Source organism: Drosophila nasuta, chromosome X (genome assembly GCF_023558535.2).
Source record: "Drosophila nasuta strain 15112-1781.00 chromosome X, ASM2355853v1, whole genome shotgun sequence".
Classification (NCBI taxonomy): Eukaryota; Metazoa; Arthropoda; class Insecta; order Diptera; family Drosophilidae; genus Drosophila; species Drosophila nasuta.
In genome coordinates, this window is record NC_083459.1 from 29,900,421 (window position 1) to 29,923,607 (window position 23,187).

The window sequence follows — 23,187 nt, forward strand, 5'->3', positions numbered from 1 at the left end:
ACGTTTTCCTTTTCCTATAGCTTTTGTTGTGTGTGTGTGTGTGTGGCAATTAATTGCACTTGTTGTCGAGTATTATATTTGTTGGCTATATAATATATATATATATATTATCTGTATTATTATTTTTATGTTGGTGGTCTGGCTTCGTCGTTGGGTATTTGCAATTGACAACTGGCAAGAATATCGAAATTGCCGCCATACAGCGCCACCTGTTGCGTGTAATCGGTGAGCGTAATCAGCGGTAATCGTTTGCCGCCACTTTTGCTATCGCACAAACTGAGCTGGCTCAAGTTATCGATTATTTCGTAAAGTTTACGCTGTTGCTGTTCAATTTGTTCGATTGCTGGCAGATTGCAATTGCTGCTGTTGTTGTTAATGTTGTTATTATTAATATTGTTGTTGTGATGATTATTATGATTGTTAATGTTTTCGGCATAATCACACATGCTACCTTGCTGCTGCTGTTGGTGTTGTTGTTGCTGTTGTTGTTGTTGCGCTGGCGCTATATGCACACGAATGGCAACGTTGCTTTGCGCAACAGTCTGGCAACGCTTGCGATGCCGCAAATTTTTCAATAACGCACTCAATCTACCCGGCAATCGATGGGTCGATGTTGTTGCTGTTGTTGTTGTTGGCTGCTGTTCAACAACTGTTTGTTCTTGCTGCTGTTGTTGTTGTGGCCAGGCGTCCAACGAGTAGCGTCGCTGCTGCTGCTGCTTAAGTCGCTGGCGTTGTTGTTGCTGCTGCTGCTGTTGCTTTATCGCATTACGTTGCCCAATCGATTGCAGATACTTAATGTTCGCCTGCAAACCGCGCTCGTAGTATCCGTTGGCCAATTGCAAATAAGTATAGAAGTCGATGCGTTGCTGTTGCTGTTTTTGTAGGTTTTCCGCCGCATTTAGCGCATTAATATCTAGCACACGCTGCTCATAATTGCCGCCAGTGTCACGTTGTTGTTGCTTGGACTTCTCTCTATTGTTGCTGCTGCTGTTGGTGTTGCGGCCATCATGGCTGCCACAACGACGCCGCCACTGCTGTTGTCAGTCGAGTTGACGCTGCACGAGCGCCTTCAGTTCGTCACAGCTTTGGGCGCTCTTGATGCGACGCAATGTATCGTTGTAGGTGTCGTCCGGTGGCGCTGTCGAGCAAAGCGTCTGCCGTCCACGTTGCGTATACGTATCGCCGAATCTGTTGTAATTAGCAATGAGAACGAGAACGAGAATGAGAAGTGGAAATGGAAATGGAAAAGGCAAGAATGCGGGGGGCAAACATTAATTACAACAACAACGAGAATGCAAACAAGCAAACAGGCAAACAACAAAATGAAATACTAATAAACAAAACGAAAGGCAGACGCAACTCTTTTGTAGCATTTGCAGGTTAAACCGAAGTGCTGATGCCCTCAGTAGTTAAATATTTATGTATTGAGCTATCTATAATATAGATATAGTTATATATGGGTAATTCCATGGCGAAATTTGTCCCGTGCGAGACTTTTTACAGTGCACTGCAGTGAAAATAACATAAACTGAAACAATTTTAAAAATAAGTGAATGTTATTCTTAAAGCTCTAGATTAAGTACTTATCTAGAGCTATAAAAAAAAAAACATTTCTTATTTTCAAAATTGTTTCAGTTTATGTTATTGTCAATTTAAAGAGTCTCGCACAGGACAAATTCCATTTTGGAATTACCAATATAAAGATTCAATATATTTCATTTTCTTTGTCTAAACCAATTCACTGACTGAACCATCCAACAGTTAGAGCTGGGAGGTTGTTATGTTCTATTATATCTTCAATCTCTTATTGAAATTTAAATAAGAAGCTCATAAAGTAGCTTCTAGCTTTTATTTTTCTTTCTTAAATATAAAACTTTACTATTAAATTACAAATTTTGTCAGACTTTGAAGTAATTTATTTTTACATATTTGAATTTTAAGTTATCTTGAGCCCTCACCTAACAGAACTTAATGTAAACTATATTAAGACAATAGAATTAAAAGAGTACAGTCAATCAACAAAAACAATCAAGTCTATAAAAGCAAAACTCTGTGGTATTCATTTCAAAATATACCAATTAAATATACCACAAAAATATTAAAAACATATTAACACATAAACACATTACCGCAAAAATATTTTAAAAAAATATATCAACGGCTATATTTGGCATATTGATATACTGTATCAACCTGCTACATATTTTAAAAAATTTTAAAAAATACCGAAGGCTTTTGTTGGTATATTGATATAGTACTACATTCAAAATATACCATAGAGTGCAAAATATACCAGATGTCAGCCACAGCAACTAAGCCTTAAAGTGGGTGTTTTTTCTTCTATATTTCTTCAATAACTTAAACAATTTTTATTTGATCGGAACCAAATTTACAGGAATCCTAAAGACATATTGAAATCAATATATCCCATGTATAAGACCATTTTTGTATGTTATAGAGTGCTCCGGTCTATAAAATTGTTACATGCTGTTAATAGAAGCCATAATAAAGTTATAGTCACGACAGCCAAAACAGTTGCAGCATTAGTTTGAGTACACAGCATACCGACAGACAGCGTTTAGGGTTAAGGTAACTCTGTTAAGCCTCATTGAATGCGTTTCACATTCCGTGATCAAAATATAATGGACTCAACAAGGGTATTAAAAAACACCAGCAAACGAGCTAATAGTAATCAAACAGCGATTTCGACAACTCTACCCAAATGCATGCACAGCACCCACACCCACACACGGCTCTTATTTACTTATCGTTATCGTTATCGTTTATGGGCAATGTCAACAAGTGAGGTTAAGTGCGACGCGGAAATAGCTCTTTTGATGAAACAACAACTCGAAATAGACTCCCTGTGGAATTACCCAAAAAATAAAACAAAAACGAAAAGGTTACCTGCAGACTAAAGCCCCATGGAGCATTTTTACAACTCAATCAATAAATGGTAGGCAGTAAAGTTGCAAAAGTCACTTCAAATGGAAAACAACTGGGAAGTAGAATACATAAAAATGCGGTTTAGTGCTGTCTGCTAGGTGAAAATGGTCCTTCGTGGTTTCCAAATGTAAGCCAAGTGCGAAATTAGACTACTTCGGAGAATTGATAAGTTGACAAAGTAAAAATTCTTCACATTCGTATAAAAAACCCCTAAGCGGACTCTCACTTAGTTTGAGTAAAGTTAAAACCTCCTTGGTTAATAATAATGTAATACTAAATCTTGAATTTCTGAAGATGGTAAGGCTGAGAGGTAGAGCAAGAAGGTCGGTTAGGAAAGGACGCTCTCATTTACTTTGAGTAAAGTTAAAACCTTAAAAAGCTCTTTAGGTAAAAACTTGTAATACTAAATCTTGCATTTCTGAAGATGGTAAGGCTGAGAGGTAGGGCAAGAAGGTCGGTTAGGAAAGGACGCTCTCATTTACTTTGAGTAAAGTTAAAACCTTAAAAAGCTCTTTAGGTCAAAACTTGTAATACCAAATCTCGCATTTCTTTGCTGTTTACTGAAGCTGGTAAAGCAGAAACGTAGGGCAAGAAGGTCGGTTAGGAAAGGACGCTCTGTCAACTCTCCCTGTCAACCACTTGAAATGCAAATGTGAAATAATTAAAATGTTTGTCAATTGCATTTAAAACTGCAAAGCTGAGCATAGCTTACACACACACACTTGACACTTTGACATTTTGTGCACAAGGCTCTTATACCAGGGACTAGACTGTAGAGAAGACCGCGACTGAAACCGAGACCCAACCCGTGCTCGATTACATGTCACAACAAGATGAAACATGCAAACTAGCTGCAAAGCGATACACACACACATCATACTATACTACTTGTATGTGTGTGTGTGTGTGTGTGTGTGGAGATATATATAGATAATATATATTTAGTGAAATTGTAGGTAAACCCCAAAGGTACCCATCCACTGGGGTCCAAAAACAACAACAACAACAACAATTATAGAACCGCACCGTACTACAAATATTATGGAGCTTATCATAGCCATGACAGTGACGTTAGCTCGAGCTGTGGCAAAAGGCCACATGAAATTCGAGCTGAAGATGTGGCGGAAATTTCATGTCAACCGCAAAGTTCTATAGGTATTGCAGGGGCAGGGTTTTGCCCAGCCTGTGTATACTATGTAGACACATTTATGACACCGACAACGCAGAACACACTGTCGCCACACCCACCCACATTTTGTTGGCCGTAAACCCAAGTACACACAAACACACATGTGTGCATAGAGAGACCGTCATTATACCCGTCATTATATTACAGGGTACAGAGGTTGTTATGATTGCTAGACCCAAGAAAATTTGTTTTCTGTCTGTCCACCTCTTTACACAACTAGATCTTTGAGATTCGTGTAGTTTTTAGAATCTCTCTTCTGTAAAGAGGTGGAGGGTCTTACCAAATTTGTTGAGTATTTTCACTGTTTGATTAAGTTTCATAAAATACTATTTCTAATATAATATATTTTTAATTTAGTGGCATACAAAAATTTAGATGACAGGATTTTAGAATCAATATAACAGTTAAAAATACTAAACATAACATTTGGTATTTTACAAAAATACTAATTTTAACTGTTTTGGCAAATGTGGTTTAATTTGAAGAGAGCTAAGTTAAAAATAGTAAAACATTTAAAGTCAAAAATACTAAACACACAATTTAGTATTTTAACTTCAAATTGAAGTGTAAAAATACTAAACTTATAATTTAGAAAGCAAATTTAAAAATACACGTGGTTTAAAAACATGTGGTTTATATAATATTTTAAAAATACTAAACATGTGGTTTTGGCATAATATAATATTTTAAAAATACCAAACATGTGGTTTAGTATAATATAGCATTTTAAAAATACTAGTATTTTAAAAATACTAAACACGTGGTTTAGTACATTATAGTATTTTAAAAATACTAAACATGAGGTTTTGGCATAATATAGTATTTTAAAAATACTAAACATGTGGTTTTGATATAATACATTATTTTAAAAATGCTAAACATGTGGTTTGGCATAATATAGTATTTTAAAAATACTAAGTACATTATTTAGAATTTTGAACTTTTTAACTAAATATATATAATTTAGTTTTTTTTAACTATGATTTCTTTTAAAATATACCACACTTGTTCAAACAGTTAAAAATACCTTAAAATACTAGGCAAACAATTAAATATACTAAATTATATGTTTAGCATTTAAAGAAAGTGATATAATTTAAGGAAAGCAAAGTCAGAAATACTAAACATATAATATAAAGCAAAGTTAAACATACTAAAGGTTTGATTTAGTATAATATATTATAAAAATACTAAATACATTATACTAAATACATTATTTAGTATTTTTAACATTTTAATTAAATATATAATTTAGTATTTAAGCGAGTTCCTTGAAAAAATACCTAATTATATCCGTCGTTAAACATACATATATACTAAATTATAAATTATATATATGTATTTTAAAAATACAAAATTATAATAAATTATATGTTTAGCATTTAAAGAAAGTGATATAATTTAAGGAAAGCAAAGTTAAAAATACTAAATATATGTTTTTTGAACTTAGCTTTCCTTAAATTATGATACACTTTCCAAAATCGGAAAACAAACAAATTGTAAGCATAATGCTTGAGTTCGTCTCCACAAAAAAATAGGTAGTGGGTATCCGACAGTCGGTCAAGTCGACTTGAGTGTAGCTTTCTTACTTGCTTAAATTAGCATTGGTGTTGGTCTTGTGTGAGTGTGTGTGAGAGTGTGTGTACCTTGGAAAGTAGTGCACATGGGTGGGCAGCTGACCACGGAATTGAGCATACGATGACGCTAATGATGGCGCCCCTAATGGCGCCAATGGACGCAACAAACGGACGCAACGCACACGTCGCTGACGTCGCTGACCCGATGTCGACAACATTCGTCGTTGCATCTGCAACAGTGACGATTGTTGCATCTTGAAGTCGCGATAATGATTGGCAACTTCGTGGCGATAGCGTTCAGCTCGAAAGTGCTTCTTGCTGTAGATTTGTCGCATGCTAAATTTCGGTGCATAATTAACGCCCACACGCAGCGGCACGCCCACAACGGACAATGTCGAGTCCATGCTGAGAGATGAGGTAAAAACCAAAAACAATAAACTCTTTTCTTTTTTGAACGCGCGCGAGCGAACCGTTTAAGCGAAGGCAACAAAGCAAACTACAGACTTCAGACTTCAGACTTTGACATTGATGGGTCTCTCCATTGTCGTTGAGACTCCAATCCAATCCAATCCACAAAAAAAGAAAAGAATGCTAAGCTCTTGCTATGCCTTCAAATTATGTACAAACATTTTTGTGTACATTGATTGGGAAGAAGGCAGCGCAACAGAAAATCAGTAGAGGTACATATGTACATACAAATATATAATATTTGCGGTTATTTGTTATCACGTCAGTCAGCGATTTGTTTGTCTGACATCGAAATGTAATAAAGTGAAGGAGCCCTCCATCCAGCCGTTGTTTAGACGTCCTGCTTGCTACAGCTACAACTACAACTGCCTTTGCCAATAGTCAAATTAGTCGTTTTCATGTCGTTAACTATTGTAACTGGTACATCCTCCATAACTCCTTAACTCCTCCTCCCTAACCCTACCTCACTATACTTACGTATACATCCATTTGCATGTTGCTGTCGCGTCAGCAACAATAACCCAAAACATTGTTATTCAAATACAAAACAAATATTGTCAACAAATAATAATAAAAAGAATATACAATATACAATATACATATATATATATATAGATGTATACAATGTATTTTAGTTTGCTCGGTCTTTTGGGTACTTTAGATGCTCTTTGCTCGACACACATTACGGAACAACTTGGTAGTCAAGATCTCTGATGATGATGTGATCTCTCAGTACAGTGAATTGGCCTCGACTTAATTGAACAACGAGCTCAGCTGATAAGCGATAGGTTCATTGCAATACAGTAGCTGCTCTCTAATTACACATTTTGAAGGAGACTCGACTGACTTTTTCTAGAATTCTAGAATTCTACATAAACACACAGAGATACCGAGTGACAACGCTTGAGCAATTGATTAAATACACATCAACGTGATGACGTTAGTGAAAGCGCAAACGCAAAACTTTTGTTGAAATTTGTTAGGAGGGAGAAAGTGTTTAGAAGTAAGGATACAAAGAAAAGAAAACATTAACATTAATAGCGTCACTTTAACAACTCTTTTGAGGTTTGCTGTACTGTATTAAATTTGCTTTTTCGGCTGGAAGGTTTCTTAGAAATGCGTGTGTTAAGCATACCAGAGAATTTTGTGTACACTAAGGAGTATTTCATTTAAAATTATATAGAATTTTAGATCAGTAAATTATGTAGAATATGGAATACGTTATTATTCGTTTCGATTTAGACCAATATTATAATATTATTATAATATAATATTACAATATTATTATAAATACAAAATTGCAATAAGCCTCTTATGAAGCATGTTGGATATATTATTTCATTATAATTACTTTTATTAATTCTGGGCGCTAGTTACCATAATAAGTTTCTCTAACAGTTTCTTAACAGCTGTACATTAACATGTACACTTTAACAGCAACAGCTAATAAGTTAGCTGTTAAGCTGATCATTACAATGTTAAGTCCCATGTTAACAGGAAGCAGAGTATTTGATGGGTTGCTCTAAATGTTAACAGCGTTCTCTTGTGACGTGTTCACGTCATTTCTTTCATAAGCCAATTGAACTTTTTGTTGTGTTATTGATAAAGTATTTTTTATTGAAATTGATATGCAAGCACTTGATGAGCAAAACACACTTACACACTGACACATATGCAGTAATGCACATACATATATACATACATAGAGAGAAAGAAGAAGAAATACACATGTCTATTTTGTAGGGGAACTGTGGCGCACTAATGCGATTGAATGATTAATTTAGATATTGTATTTGATTGTATGCAAACATGCAATGCTCGTCTCCCTCCGTCAAGGGATTTAGACGGCAAGGCGCCGGCTTAACCCGCCCCCCTTCTCCCTTCTCCTTTTCCTCCTACCATTCACATATATAGCACAATCTGCTTAACCGTTTACCCGTTTTTTACCCGCTTGCAAAATGCGAAGCAAAGGAAGCACAGCGAAAAAAGAGCAACAAAATGAAAGTACAAATACAAGCAAATAAACACACACACACATGCATACATACATACGTATCGTCTGTGAGTTATTATTATTACTGTTATTGTTGTTGCAACTGTCGTTGGGCGAGTTTTGGTGGCAATTTGATAATCAATCAACAGACAAACCTTACCCGCTAACCCGCTGCTGTTACACGCCCCCGCCCCCAGATGGCGCCCTTTGACGTTCCACTTTTGTACAAAATTATATATGAGTAATTGCTGCAGCAGACCCATTAAAAAGCAAACTCAGCTTAAGGAATGGGGAAATGCTTTAGGGGGGGATGGAAGTCATGTCCATTTAATAAATATTTCATAAGAAACTCAAACGATTCGCACAAATCCTCGCATTGATAGCATTATCTACAAACACACACACACACACACATGCATTAGCACGTGAGTGTGCGTGTGTAACAGTTCCCATTTCAAGTAATTGCTGTGTTTATTTGCTTGCAAAGACTTAACATAGAAGACACAATGTGGTAGAGAGAGGCAGCTAGTGAAAGGGGCTAGCGTGCGTACGTGAGCGCTAGGCTATGTGTATTATGTATGTACGTGTGCCTGTGTTTATACCTCTTTGCGCCTCAATGTAGGCAAAGTGGCATCGCCATCGCTATCGCCTCCTTCGCAATCGCCCACCGCCATTTGACACCGCATGCCTGCCAGGCCAAAGGCTACTTAAATGCCTTTTGCAAAAACTATGCACAATTAAAAAACAAGCGTTAAAAGTCGACATGTTGTTGACGTCCCTGCTGCTGATGATGATGATGATGTTGTGCAAGGAGCGCAACAGCGCAAAAACTAAACGAGAGCGATAGAGAGGACAAGAGCCTGAGAGTTTCGTCAAATGACACTGACAGCAGCTTGTCTATGTTGTGTGTGTGTTCGACATGCATACGTGAGTTTTTTCCCTTTCACACACACACCCACACATACACTCATGGGCAAATGTACAATCACAATATGAGCAAAAAGTTTTTGCTCCACTTTGCACACAAAAGCCGCCGTGTAATTTTTGTTGTCGCCGTCTTCTGTGTGTGTGTGTATGTGTGACACACTTATTATGCCTTATCACACACACACACAAACATTGTGCACTTATTTTTTTTTTTGTACGGTCAATAAACCTCTGCTGCGACGCAGGAAGCAGCGCAGCAGCAACAACAACAACAAATATAGACAAACTATACATCAACAGGAAACAGGCATTGCACTTGGCCCACTGATTGTCATTGAATAATTAATTGCAAATTAGTTTCGAGCGCAACGGGAACACCAAAATGCAGGAAATAATACAAACTATGTGAAAAAAAACAATAGACACAAAACAAAAATAAGCGCAGATAAATCGTATTGATTGCTTACCAAGCAGAATATTAACGTTAACCTCTTTCTTTCTTTCTCCTTTCTTCGTTTTTGTCGTTGTTCAACACAACAGCTGGTCCTGTCGATGTGTGTATGGGTGCTTACTTTTTCACTCTCTCTCTCACTCTCTCTCCTGTTGGCAGTTAAAACTGTCACTTCCAATTAGCACACAATTTTTTTTCTTTTTTTTCTTTTGTATCACGTTGAGCTCATCCTCATACTTTTTCTTCAACATTTATTATTATGCACGTTATTTTTACGAATTTTATTTGATTTTTAGTACAATATGTCTGTCGATTTAAATGCGTTTCGTTTCGTTTGATTGCCACGCTTGATTGTTTTTCGTTCGTTTCGTTTTTGTTATTTGATATTTTTTGTGGCTCTCGATGTATCGCTGTGAATCGATATGCACTTGCACTTTTCTATATGTAAATCGATAGACGAGTTTTATGGAAAGGTGGCATCACGCCAAATAACATTGAGTTACCGCTATGCGCAGTGCAGCATCGAAAGCAACAAGCTGTTGTCCAACGACAAATCACGGTCTCAGCTTTTTTAAACTGTATATTATTTAGCACAAAAAAAAATACAATAAAAAATATGCACAACTGAAATAACGTGTTTTATTTATTTCTTTATTTACGTAAATTGTGTATTGTTGTTTTGAAACATTACGCCAACAAGGCGAATGAAGTTAACAGTTCAACGTAGCGAGTCAATTTGATTGTGAGCTGTAGCACTGGAATCGTTTCGATTTTAAATCGACGCAACAATCGATTGTTTTCTTTCGACAGAAAAAAACCGATTTTTTTCTAACAGAATCGTTTATTTATTTTTTTACATTATATTAAAAAATTACTAAATTACTTTCTACTGCAACGATGAAATAATAATTACAAATCCTTCTGAACTATTGATCTTTAAATAAGTTTAGTTTATGTGAGTATCCTTTCCATTTCAAAATATAAGCTTCAAATTAAAAAAATAAATAATTTATTTAAGCAAAATTCGTAAATTAATTAATTTTTTTGTAAGAACAGGGTAGCTTTAAAATTTGTTGAAAAGATCGGTGCTCCGAAAGCATCAAAGTCACCCTGTTGGTATTTTTATGGCTCAGTATAGTTATTGAGTGCGGTATATTTGGCAAGTGTATGTGCGGTCACACTGCACGATTGCTTCAGAAGCCGCATTATATTTTATTTGCCGACAGTTTTCTTTTCTTTTGTTTTTGAGTGCAAAACTATGATTTACTGAACTGCAGTTTGTGAGTGAATATCTATATCGAGTGCAACACTACTGAAGAAAAGCAGCAGCTGCTGCAGCAAAACATTATTAGCCACACTTCCAAATTTGCAAGCCGGCAAAACAACACCAACACAATGACTTCTGCAAGGGATTTGATTAAAATTGACATAGTAAGTGCACAATATAATAAAATATATATTGCTTATTGGTTATGGCTTATGTGTTCTGTAGGAATGGGGCATGGAACGTTTGGTGCGCGCCCAACAAGTTGTCGAGCTGCGTCCCTACGACATCGAATCGTGGTCGGTGATGTTGCGTGAGGCACAAACGCGTCCCATTCACGAAGTGCGCAGTCTGTACGAGTCGCTGGTGAATGTGTTCCCCACCACAGCACGTTACTGGAAGCTCTACATAGAAATGGAGATGCGCAGCCGTTATTACGAGCGTGTGGAGAAGCTCTTCCAACGTTGCCTGGTCAAAATCTTAAACATTGATTTATGGAAACTCTACTTGACCTATGTGAAGGAAACCAAAGCGGGTCTCAGCACGCACAAGTATGTGGGCAAGCACACACTTCAATCACAGCATTCGGCAAATAATACAAAAACACTTCACTTCACAGAGAAAAGATGGCTCAGGCTTATGACTTTGCGCTGGAGAAGATTGGCATGGATTTGCATTCGTTTAGTATTTGGCAGGATTACATATACTTTTTGCGCGGCGTCGAAGCCGTGGGTAACTATGCCGAGAATCAGAAGATTACCGCTGTGCGACGTGTGTATCAAAAGGCCGTTGTGACTCCCATTGTGGGCATCGAGCAGCTGTGGAAGGATTACATTGCGTTCGAGCATAACATCAATCCGATTATATCGGAGAAAATGAGTCTAGAGCGTTCCAAGTACGTACTAACTGGTGAACAATTTTATACAATACCGAGTTACTTAAACATTTTGTATTGCAGGGATTATATGAATGCACGACGTGTGGCAAAGGAATTGGAATATCATACGAAGGGATTGAATCGCAATTTGCCAGCGGTGCCACCGACACTGACCAAGGAGGAGATGAAACAAGTGGAGCTGTGGAAACGTTTCATTACCTATGAGAAATCGAATCCGTTGCGCACCGAAGACACTGCGCTGGTGACGCGCCGCGTCATGTTTGCCACCGAACAGTGTCTGCTGGTGTTGACCCATCATCCGGCCGTTTGGCATCAGGCATCGCAGTTTCTGGATACCAGCGCACGTGTTCTCACCGAGAAAGGCGTGCGTAGTCGAGTGTTGAATGCTAACAAAAAATCGAAAATAGAGGAGAACATCATGCTTTTCAAAATCGAAATCATTCTGTTGTTGCTCTTTGTTGTGTGAAGTGTCGCCACTTGGGTAACGTGGCACATGGCTTTATTGTTGGCTTTGCCAACTCCAACTCATTTAAACCATTTGCTGCGTTGCCTTTGCCTTTGGCCGCACGCATTTTACTTAGTTTAGCTATGCCTTTAATCTTAAGATTCTTTTCTTGAATTTACAAATTATAAGACTTGGTTTTAATGTTCGATTCGACTTTTGCAGGATGTGCAGGCGGCCAAAATCTTTGCGGATGAGTGTGCCAATATTTTGGAGCGTTCCATAAACGGTGTACTAAATCGCAATGCCTTGCTCTATTTTGCTTATGCGGACTTTGAGGAGGGACGTCTCAAGTACGAGAAAGTGCACAGCATGTACAACAAGCTGCTCACGCTGCCCGATATTGATCCGACGCTGGTGAGTCCCGCTGCAGCAAATTGTTGAAATTAATTAGAAACGCTTTTTTATATCCCTTCTACCCATAGCGTGTTATAACTTTGTGCAGGCAGAGAAGGCATCTCCTACCCCATAAAGTATATAAATTCTTGATCAGCGTCAACTTCCGAGACTATATAGCCATGTCCATATGTCCGTCTGTCTGTCAGTCCGTCTATATAAACACCTACATCTCAGAGACTATAAGATATAGAGCTATATTTTTTTTTGGTAGCACTTGGGATGTTTATTTCAAACTGTTGCCTCGCCCACTTTCGTCCTGTAATCGCATATTAGATGGTTTGGCTGACAACCTGGTATATTTTGCACTCTATGGTATATTAATTTGGTATATTTTAAAATTAATACCGCACTTTCATTGCTTTTATTGAAAATGGGGGGTATTCCACAGTCGAGAACTCTCGACTGTAGCTTTCTTACTTGTTACAACTTATTCTATAATTGTTAACTATATATTTTCTTTCCTCGCCGCTTCGTTCAGGTCTATGTGCAGTACATGAAGTTTGCGAGACGCGCCGAGGGCATCAAATCAGCGCGAGGCATCTTCAAGAAGGCACGCGAGGATGTTCGTTCACGTTATCACATCTTTGTGGCGGCCGCACTGATGGAATATTATTGCTCGAAGGACAAGGAGATTGCGTTTCGTATCTTTGAATTGGGATTGAAGCGTTTCGGCGGCAGTCCCGAGTACGTCATGTGCTACATTGATTATCTGTCGCATCTCAACGAGGATAACAATACGCGGGTCCTTTTCGAGCGTGTCCTGAGCTCGGGCGGACTCTCGCCACACAAGAGCGTGGAGGTGTGGAACCGTTTTCTCGAATTCGAGTCGAATATCGGTGACTTGTCCAGCATTGTTAAGGTGGAGCGACGTCGCAGTGCTGTATTTGAAAATGTAAGTTCAAGGAATTAATTTTCAATTCTTTCTAAGATTCTATTAATTTTAAAGCATGCACTTCAATTGTACTAACAAATCTATGTAATATGCCCAATCTTAAGATGATTTCCTATTTATTTTTCCACACTTTTCTTTACCAATGTTTGTGCTTCATTTCGTCAGCTAAAAGAGTACGAGGGCAAGGAGACGGCACAGCTGGTGGATCGCTACAAGTTTCTCGATCTGTATCCCTGCACGAGCACCGAACTCAAGTCCATTGGATATGCCGAGGTAAGTTCTCAACACATTTCCCTTCGCTCGGCGGCTTTATCAATTCAGCTTTGTTGCAGAATTTGGGCATTATATTGAACAAAGTGGGAGGCGGCGGCGGCGTTGTCGGTGTTGGAGCCAATAGTCACAACAATGATGCCGAGGCCGATGGCGAGGCAGCACAACCGTTGCCACGTCCCGACTTCACACAGATGATTCCGTTCAAGCCGCGCTCCTGCGCTCATCCCGGTGCGCATCCGCTAGCCGGCGGCGTCTTTCCACAGCCGCCAGCATTGGCGGCGCTTTGTGCCGCTCTGCCGCCGCCCAACAGCTTCCGTGGCCCCTTCGTCAGCGTGGAGCTGCTCTTCGACATCTTTATGCGTCTCAATCTGCCAGAGTGTAAGTTCGCAATAGTTGTTGTTGTTAGACTTTACAAAATTTGCTGGCTGTGAATTTGCAGCAAATTCGTCAAATAATATGAAAGATTTGCACAGAGGAAATGCTTATATATACATAAATTTAATTAGCCGAATGAATTGCTAAGCTTATGCAAAGTTAATTAAGAAATTTCTTATATTAACTAAACTTCTTGATTTCAATCAATTTATGCTTTAAATGGTGATGTCTTAATCAACTTAAAGCAAATCAATATACAGCACATAATGCGATAGATTTGTGTATATAAAATTCTATATGCAATTTAATTAGCTAAATTCATTTGTATTTGAATGTATATGACTTTCCAAACAAGGGAAGTTAATTAAGAAAATGCGTCTATTTCAATTAATTTATATATTGAATAGTAATGTCTCAATCAAATTAAAGCAAATCAATAATATGAGAGATTTGGGCAGAAAGAAACTTTTGTATACAATTCTTATTTAAATGCATAAAAAGTTGCAAAAGAGTAGTAGGTATTATAAAAAGAAATGTATGTAACAGACAGAAGCAGTCTTCTCCGACGCTCTAAATTATATATATTCTTGATCAGCGTCAATAGCCATGTCCGCCCGTATGAACACCTAGACTTATCGAATAAGTAGCGTAATTTTGAAGCTTAAATGATTTGTGTAAATTAGCTTGCTTACTTTTTAAAATACACATGAAGCTGTACAAGATTTTGTTTAAAATGATTGCCGTAAACTTGTTATTAATCGATTTATTATATAGTAATTTCTATTCACTTCTTTTAATGACGTATTTTTGGGATTCTTTTGTAGCTGCACCTCAACCAAATGGCGACAACGATCTGACGCCAAAGATCTTTGATCTGGCCAAGTCGGTGCACTGGATTGTGGACACGAGCACGTACACAGGAGTGCAGCACAGCGTGACAGCGATGCCGCCACGACGTCGTCGTCTGCTGCCCGGTGGCGATGACAGCGATGATGAGCTGCAGAATTCGGCGCCGCCCACCAACGATATTTATCGCCTGCGACAACTCAAGCGTTTCGCCAAATCCAATTGAGAACTGTTTCTATTCTTTTTTTTTTGTCGTGTATTGGTTACTCAATTTTTTAGCAATTTTTTTTCTCCCCCTCCCCAAACAATTTTTTTAACAATTTCTACCATTGTAAGTAAAAATAATAATAATAATATTAGTAGTAAACAATAGTCGATATTTAGAAGACAGCATTAAACAAAACAATGAAAAACTAAAACAATATTGGTTTATTCTTCGTTTATTACAAGGAATTAGCCTCGTGCATTACATTAAAGCTTAAATAGTTTTATTTCTTTTATTTGGGGAGTATTTGCTAATACAACTAGTTTAAGAGTAGAGAAACAAATAGAAAAAACAATTGAAGAGTATGGATCAGGGATTTTTATGCAGTAATAAAATGTAAGGAAACAAAAATAATAGCTAAAGTACAAATCCAGTAAAACGTTACCAAAGGCAAGAATTATTTTCGGCAGTCAAATATGGAAATAATTCGTTTGCTAGATAGAGACAGATATATATAGAGAGAAAAGGAGAAATAGGTCCAAATCATACAGTCTGTAAAACGTTTACGTAAGTTTACTTGGGCAGAAAATGGCAATATACATAAGCGAACAAAAATAACATAACAAAATCATTTGCAGCTTGAAGCTTAGAGGTAAATATAGAAAGAGAGAGAAAGATAGTAAAGTAGCAGCCAGCAAAACGTTTACGAATGTGTCTGAAGCAAATTAAAACAATAAATATGGTGTGATAATAAGGAGTTTAGAAACTGTAGTAGGAATTCAATTTTAATAAAAAGAAGATTTAGAAGTTCCTCTCTCTTTTCTCTGTGTCTACTTCTCGTTGCTACTGTTGTTGCAAGCCAGTTAAACGTTTACGAATGTGACATTAACCATGAAATGTCTGTTAATATTGGAAGTTAAAAATGTGATATTAAAAGCTAGAAAAATAAATTTAAAAAATAACGTAGTTTTCTAGGCAGTAAAACGTTTACGAAAACAACATGAAAGAAGAACAAAAAAAAAAAGAAATACTGTTTACAAGTTGGTAAACAGTATTTCTTTTTTACAAGTTGGTAAACAGTATTTCTTTTTTATTTTTTGTTCTTTCATGTTGTTTTCGTAAACGTTTTACTGCCTAGAAAACTACGTAAACAGTATTCATTTAAAAAATAAAAGCTGATTTAGCTGAACTCTATCAATGAATAAAGAGTGACCTTTTCTATATCTCTCTCGGTGTCTACTTCTCGTTGCCCGTATCACCATTCGCATTGGCTTGCGATGTGCATCGCTTGCGATGCTTATAGAGTCCGGCATACTGAGCGAACCGCTGTCCGCAATTCGAGCAGCTGTACCGCTTCTCGCCGCGATGCAGATTAAGATGGGCATAGTAAGCGCTGCCCACGACAAAAGCGCGATTGCAATACGGACACACTTTGTCCCTGATATTGAGATGCGCACGCGTATGTCGATCCCGCTCGTGGGCCGTATAGAAAGCCTTATCGCAGCGGGAGCAGGGATAATCCCGCTGCTCGGCATGACGCTTCAGATGCTGATTCAGCTTGCTGGCATTCACAAAGCCCCGAGCACAATGCTCGCATACATAAGGCAGCTCCTTGGTGTGACTGCGTTGATGCACACGCAACGCGGTCGAGTTGAAGAACTTCTTGGGACACTCGTTGCACGCATGCGTCCGCTGGCCGAGATGGCGACGCAAATGCGCCAGCAAACTGGTGCGAAGCGAGAACTTCATGCCACAGATGTGGCAAATGTGCTCGAGCGAAGACAGTGAATTCGGTGAGGAATTCCTTCCACGTTGTTGCTGTCCATGCACCTGACGTTGATGGCGCACAAAGTCCGAGCGTCGCTTAAAGCTATCTGCACAATAACCGCAGCCAAAGGGTGCCACATGTTGCTCGAGGAATTGCAACGGCTCGTAATACTCGTAGCTGGCCTGCCATGCCATACCGTGTTGCACAGCCTCGAGACGCGCCTGTTTGCACTGACGATACTGGCACCGAAACTCGATCAAACGATTCCGCAAACGCTCCAAACTGATCTGCAAATTGCATTCCTCCTGCAGCCGGGTGCACAGCGATTCTAGCTGCCGCTGTCGCTGCTTGCGCTTCGTGTAATCCGGATGTTGGGTGCACCACAACTGCTCGTAGCTGCGATACACTTGGATGATCTTCAGATTGCTCTCGCGCTGCTGCAGTGTCTTCTGTAGCTCACAGCTGATGGGCACAATGTCATCCAGGAAGCTGAAGGCCTGATAGAAGCTCCAGTTGCGTGGCCGATCGTTGCGTTGTCGATCGCTTTTCTGATCGTTGCGTTGTTGATCGTTGCGTTTATGATCGCGTTGTTGATCGCTTTGGTGATTGTTTTGTTGATCTCGTTGCCGATCGGTGCGTTGCTGATCATTTTGGTGATCGTGTTGCCGATCGCTTTGCTGTCCCCGTTGCTGATCGCCTTGCTGATCGTTTTGGTCATCCTGTTGCCGATCGTTGCATTGCTGATTGCATTGTTGATCACTTTGCTGTTCTCGTTGCTGTTCGCCTTGCTGATCAGCTCGCTGATCGTTGCGTTGCTGTTCTCGTTGCTGCCTCTCGCGGCGATAATACTTGATGTAATCAATGAGCTTGCGATGCAACATTTGCCAACTGTAACTGGTGCCAGCGAATGCGTTCAACTCGCTGGCGATTTGCTGCCAGCCCTGGCGACGCTCCACGCGCGCCTGATAGTCGAGATGATTGGGATCCCAGAGCTGTGGTTGCGCCTGATACAGTTCGATCAGTTTGTGTGTTTGTGGCAAGCTCAAGCGCACACGCAACGCATAAGTGTTGCCCTCGTTGTTGGGCTCCGATTGATCCTCCTTCAACTTCCTTAAATTGTGCAGCGGTTGCTGCAGTGGCAGCTCCTCAACTTGTGGCAAGCTTATTTCCTTTGCCTGGTCCTGATCCGCCTCCTCTACTTGCTCTTCGACTTGTGGCAACGTTTCGCTCAACTGCTGCTGTTCCATCTGTGTCATCAGTTCACCCAATGTGGCTGCCTTTTCCACTTGCTGCTGCAACTCTTCGACTTGTTGTTGCCCCTCGCAGCCGCTTTGCACGTGCGCCTGATGACTGGGCAGCTGCTCAAAGATCTTGCCACACACCGCACACACATAGGGATCGATGTGTTTGTGCAGAAACTCCATTTCCGCATAGTGCTCAAAGCGTGCCACAAATTGCAGTTGCTTTCCCTCCACGACGCTGTGCAAATAGCGTATCTTCTCCAATCGATAGCGTTTGCGCAACGATTGCAGGCGACGTTGCATCGCCAATCCGGACAACTTGATGCCACACATACTCAACGCCAACTGGAGGCCACGATGTGCCTCATGACGCTGCCGCATCGTTGCCGTGCAACGCAATCGCTTGTGCGCATTGTGCCAGAGGATCGGATAGTGTTCATAGATCTCCAACAGCTTGCGATTCTCACGTGCAACGTGCTCCTGACGCTTCAGCAGCGTCTGCTGTTCGCCCAGAAATCTCAGTTGATCGTAGTGCACGAATTTCGACCCATCATCGAGTTCATCGTTGCCACCTTCGCCCTCGGCATCGAGGCGTTCACGTTGCTTGATGTAACGTTGACACAACGTCGAGACGCGGATTCGCACCTCGGTGACACTAAAGCTGCGTCCGCAGTGCGCACTCCAAGCCGAAGTGATGCGACGCCAGGAGTCGCGACACAGCTCCACGTTGCGGAACTCGGGATGCGTCTGGTTCCACAGGCGTGTCTCGGAGCGATACAACTCGATCAGCTGCTGCACGTGCTCCGACGACAGCTTCTGGCTATTGTTCTCCACAGCGGAGGGCAAACTCTATATACAGAAACGAAAACAAAGATAAAGATTCATTAATAAACACGTTGGAGAAAATCATTAGAATTGAAATATGTTAATATCTTACAACTATCACTAAGCCACATACGAGTATTTGTTATATGATTTTGGGATAGCTCAAGACAGACAAGATAGCTTAATTTAGTAACTTGAAAGCTAAATGAAAGTATTCATAAGTTTATTAAAATTGAAATAAAATACATAGGTGACACATTATATCTAACATACTAAACTACATTAATTTTGGGATATATCTAGAAATTCATAAATACGTTTTTGTTTAGAATTTTGTATTAGAATTAAAACCAGTAAGAAAGCTACAGTCGAGTGTACTCATTCTCAAAATATACCAAATATACTGCAAAAATACTGAAAACACACACGGCACAATATACCAGATTGTCAGCCAAAGCAACTAAGACCCCTAGGAAGTAGGCGTTTTTGCCCATACAAAAGTATTTCTTTAATAACTTCCACAATTTTTATCTGATCGCAACCAAATTTTCAGGAATCATAACTACTATAGTTATTACCGTATATAATTGTAACTCTAGCTTCAAAATACGCTTGTTATTCGATTTATTTTATTTGCAGGGGCGGAAGGGGGCGTGTCAAAAATTTGAAACAAACTTGATCTGCGCGCAAACATAACAAATGCTGTCCAAAAAAATTATAGCTCTACCTCTTATAGTCTCTGAGATCCAGGGTTTCATACGGACGGACGAACAGACACACAGACGGACATGGCTAGATCGTCTTGGCTGTTGACGCTGATCAAGAATATATGTACATATATATATTTATAGGGTCGGAGATGCCTTCTTCTACCTGTTACATACATTTCCTGTCGGCACAAAGTTATAATACCCTTCTACCCCATGGGTAGCGGGTATAAAAAAATATCGAACAACTAACACTAAACCACATTCTTATATTAAGTCAAGAAAATATAATGCAAGTTTTTATAGGCCAAGTTAGGAACTTGAAAACTGTATGAAAATAATCATAAATTCATTTGAATTGAAATAAAATAGGTGCCACAAGTAAGAAAACTTCAGTCGGGTGTGCTCGACTGTGAGATACCCGTTCAATAAAAGCAAAACATTTTAAAATATTTGTGGAATATTGATATAGAACTACATTCATAATATACCATGGAGTGCGTAATATACTTGATTGTCAACCGCTGATCAAGAATATTTATACTTTATCGGGTCGGATATGTCTCCTTCTACCTGTTAAATATATAAATATCTATCATACATTATTATATAATTTTGGGATAGCTCAAGAAATGCATAATTAATAAGCGTTTTTGGAGTTAGAAACATGAGTAATTATATGGAAGACTGTATAATACTCATCAATTCACTCAAACATCACATAAAATATAATTTTGGGATAGGTCCAGAATTTCATACATTTAAGGTAGGTCAGGTTTGCATAAAAATAACAATATTTTAATACAATGAGTATAATGGGCTCAAAGTTTTTGAATTTTAATTATTTTCTTAATTTTTTTAGATTTATTAAATCTTTTTTTTAATAAATTTAAACATTTTGTGAGATTAAATTTTAAATGTTTTTGTTTTAATGACATTTTGAAAATATGTTAAATTATAGTGTAGATTTCTGAGAGTCTCGAAAATATTAATTTTAATATAATATTTTTAAGAAGCAAAAAGTTAAAGTTAAATTCATTTTTTTTTTAAGATTAATTAAATTTTTTTTAAAGATATATTTTTAAAATTAAGCAAATTTGGAAGATATGTTGAATTGCAGTGTAGATTTCTGACGGTCTTTTAGGTTGCCTTAGTTTAGCCTCCGTTGGGAGTTGTTGGTTAGTGGTTAAAAAAAAAAAACGGTAGTTAAGGTAAGTGACTTGTTTTTGTTAGTTGTTTAAACGGTAGTTAGGCTAAGTAGTTAGTTAGCTATGTAGTATTTGTGTTTTGCACTTACAGCGTCATCGTGGCGAAGTTGCGTTCGCTCCTCGGGTCCAAGTGTATCGACGAGCAGCAGCTGTTGTTGTTGTTGCTGTTGCGCTGTCAACATCAACGTCAGCGTCGCTGGCTGCTGCGTGTCAAGGGCATTCAGCTCTTGGACAAGTTGCTGCTTGAGTTCGTTGACCTCGCAGTCGCCAGCTGGACAAATGAACTGTTGCTGTTCGGCGAGCACTTCGTGCATAAGTTCATCCTCAATGGGAGGCGAGGACAATGATAATGATAATGAGGATGGGGATGAGGATGACAATTCCGATTGCTGCCAATCGGAATGCCAGAGTTCCATATGTTCGGCGAATTCGTCGAGGGCGCAGAGGGGACGCTCCTCGCATAGTTCACACTCGATGCCATAGAGTTCGCCAGCGCAATTCCAAGTGTAAACGGTGCCGCATTTTTGACGCACTTCCTCAATGTTGGGCAGCGCCATCTGTCGGCCACTCGACTCGCGTATTTTGTTTACTGTCACTTTTTAAGCGGCTTATTTTCTAAATCGGACGCACTTGTTATTAGATCTGTTTTTTTTCTTTTCTGTGTTTTTGTTTTGTTGTTTGCCTGTTTTGCTTTGCGAGACAATTGCGACTGCGCAGCTTCTTGGCTTCTGACGTTGTGAAAATGCCAAAGAGCTCAAGCAGCGGGCCAACAAACCCGTTGCGGGCCATCTCACACACACACCTGCACTCTTAAACACACACATGCTCACGCCTGCTCACTCAACACACACACACACAACATGTGAGGTATTCTTGTTGCTGGGTAACAACAACAACAATCTTGTTTTGGTTCGTCTCGCTTTGACTTTTGCCTCTTTTTCTGCTTCGCGTTTTCTCTTTTGTATGCGTGCGTGTGTGTGTGTGTGTGTGAGTGGGCAACAGGTAAACGTAACAAACATAAACATGACAACGCGCAAATGAGCAGCGTGTGTGTGTGAGTGAGTGCACAACAACAGCTGAGCGCTGTCCGCCCCATCTAAACAATTGTATTCACTTTACGTCTGCGCGCACAGTTCCCACATTGTTGTTGTTGTTGTTGTCGTTGCCGCAATTGAAATTTACACATTTTGTTTGCTTGGCGAATTCGCTTTGATCTCCGCTCTGCTTCTTCTTGCACAACAGCCGCCTTTTGTGCTGCTTCCCAAATGACATTGGCAGACTTGTGTTTGACCAGGGCTGGCGAATGTTGTTTTCAGTGGTGCCACTGTTTCAAAACTGATGAATGCACCCCAAATGTACCAGAAATATTTGCAAATTTATTTATTAAATTGTCCTTATTGTTAATTTCAACATAATATCAGTATATGCATTAAGTTAGGCACAATGGCGTATCCTTTTTTGCCTCAAGTTGTGTAGAGTGTGCAGCCCTAATTCTAATTAGCATAATCTGTGTAATCGCCCATCCATCACGAATCGATAAGCGCCGCCAATTACTATCGATACGTAGTTATTTGTCGGTGCTTCGCGCGCGCCTACTACGAAAAAAAGTGGTGGTAATTTGGAAAGAAAATTGTTGTTATTTTCGGTCGTTTTGAAGTGGTGAATTAAATTCAATTGCGAATCAAATAAATACTATTTGCAACAAATTGGATGCAGCAAAACAAGTGAAAAAGGTGCGCGTATTAAAATATAAACACAGACGCATGCGTATGTGTTTGTGTGTGTGCGTGAGTGTAACGGTATTCGGGAATTCGGGAAGTGGTGGCAATTTAGAAATAAGATTTGTGTTATTTTCGGTCGTTTTAAAGTGATTCGTTTTCGTCGCGGTGCTGCAACAAAGTTTCAAGATTCAATTGCAATTCAAATAAAATAATAATTGCAACAATTTAGATGCAGCAAAACAAGTGAAACAGGTGTGCATCTAAAAATACTTGCAAGTCGCGATTGCACGCATGCGTATGTGTGTGTGTGTGAGCGTAAGTGTAACGGAATTAGTGAAACGGAAAGTGGTGGCAATTTAGAAATAAGATTTGTGTTATTTTCGGTCGGTTTTAAGTGGTGCTTCTTCGTCGCGGTGCTGCAACACTGTGTTCAGATTCAATTGCAAATCAAATAAAATAATAATTGCAACAATTTAGATGCAGCAAAACAAGTGAAACAGGTGCGCATATAA

At 39.1% G+C, this 23,187-nt stretch overlaps 3 protein-coding genes across 3 annotated transcripts; 1 reads left to right on the plus strand and 2 right to left on the minus strand.

Moving 5' to 3' along the window:
- Positions 1 to 37: 37 nt before the first annotated feature.
- LOC132796748 (myb-like protein AA) lies at positions 38 to 6,116 on the minus strand. Its single transcript, XM_060808010.1, is given in 2 exon segments — positions 38 to 1,188; positions 5,782 to 6,116. Coding segments are annotated over 2 exon segments (1,398 nt in total). The 3' UTR covers positions 38 to 125.
- Positions 6,117 to 10,709: 4,593 nt separating this feature from the next.
- On the plus strand, positions 10,710 to 15,411 carry LOC132796245 (protein suppressor of forked). Its single transcript, XM_060807337.1, has 9 exons — positions 10,710 to 10,982; positions 11,044 to 11,366; positions 11,435 to 11,710; positions 11,774 to 12,077; positions 12,381 to 12,572; positions 13,093 to 13,506; positions 13,672 to 13,779; positions 13,839 to 14,157; positions 14,979 to 15,411. The coding sequence occupies exons 1-9, from the start codon at positions 10,947 to 10,949 to the stop codon at positions 15,224 to 15,226; spliced, it is 2,220 nt and encodes a 739-aa protein (XP_060663320.1). The 5' UTR covers positions 10,710 to 10,946; the 3' UTR covers positions 15,227 to 15,411.
- Positions 15,412 to 16,311: 900 nt separating this feature from the next.
- LOC132796364 (zinc finger protein 853-like) lies at positions 16,312 to 22,155 on the minus strand. Its single transcript, XM_060807516.1, has 3 exons — positions 22,137 to 22,155; positions 21,044 to 21,682; positions 16,312 to 19,063 (listed from the first exon to the last, which is right to left on the minus strand). The coding sequence occupies exons 2-3, from the start codon at positions 21,509 to 21,511 to the stop codon at positions 16,442 to 16,444; spliced, it is 3,090 nt and encodes a 1,029-aa protein (XP_060663499.1). The 5' UTR covers positions 21,512 to 21,682; positions 22,137 to 22,155; the 3' UTR covers positions 16,312 to 16,441.
- Between the last annotated feature and the right edge of the window lie 1,032 nt (positions 22,156 to 23,187).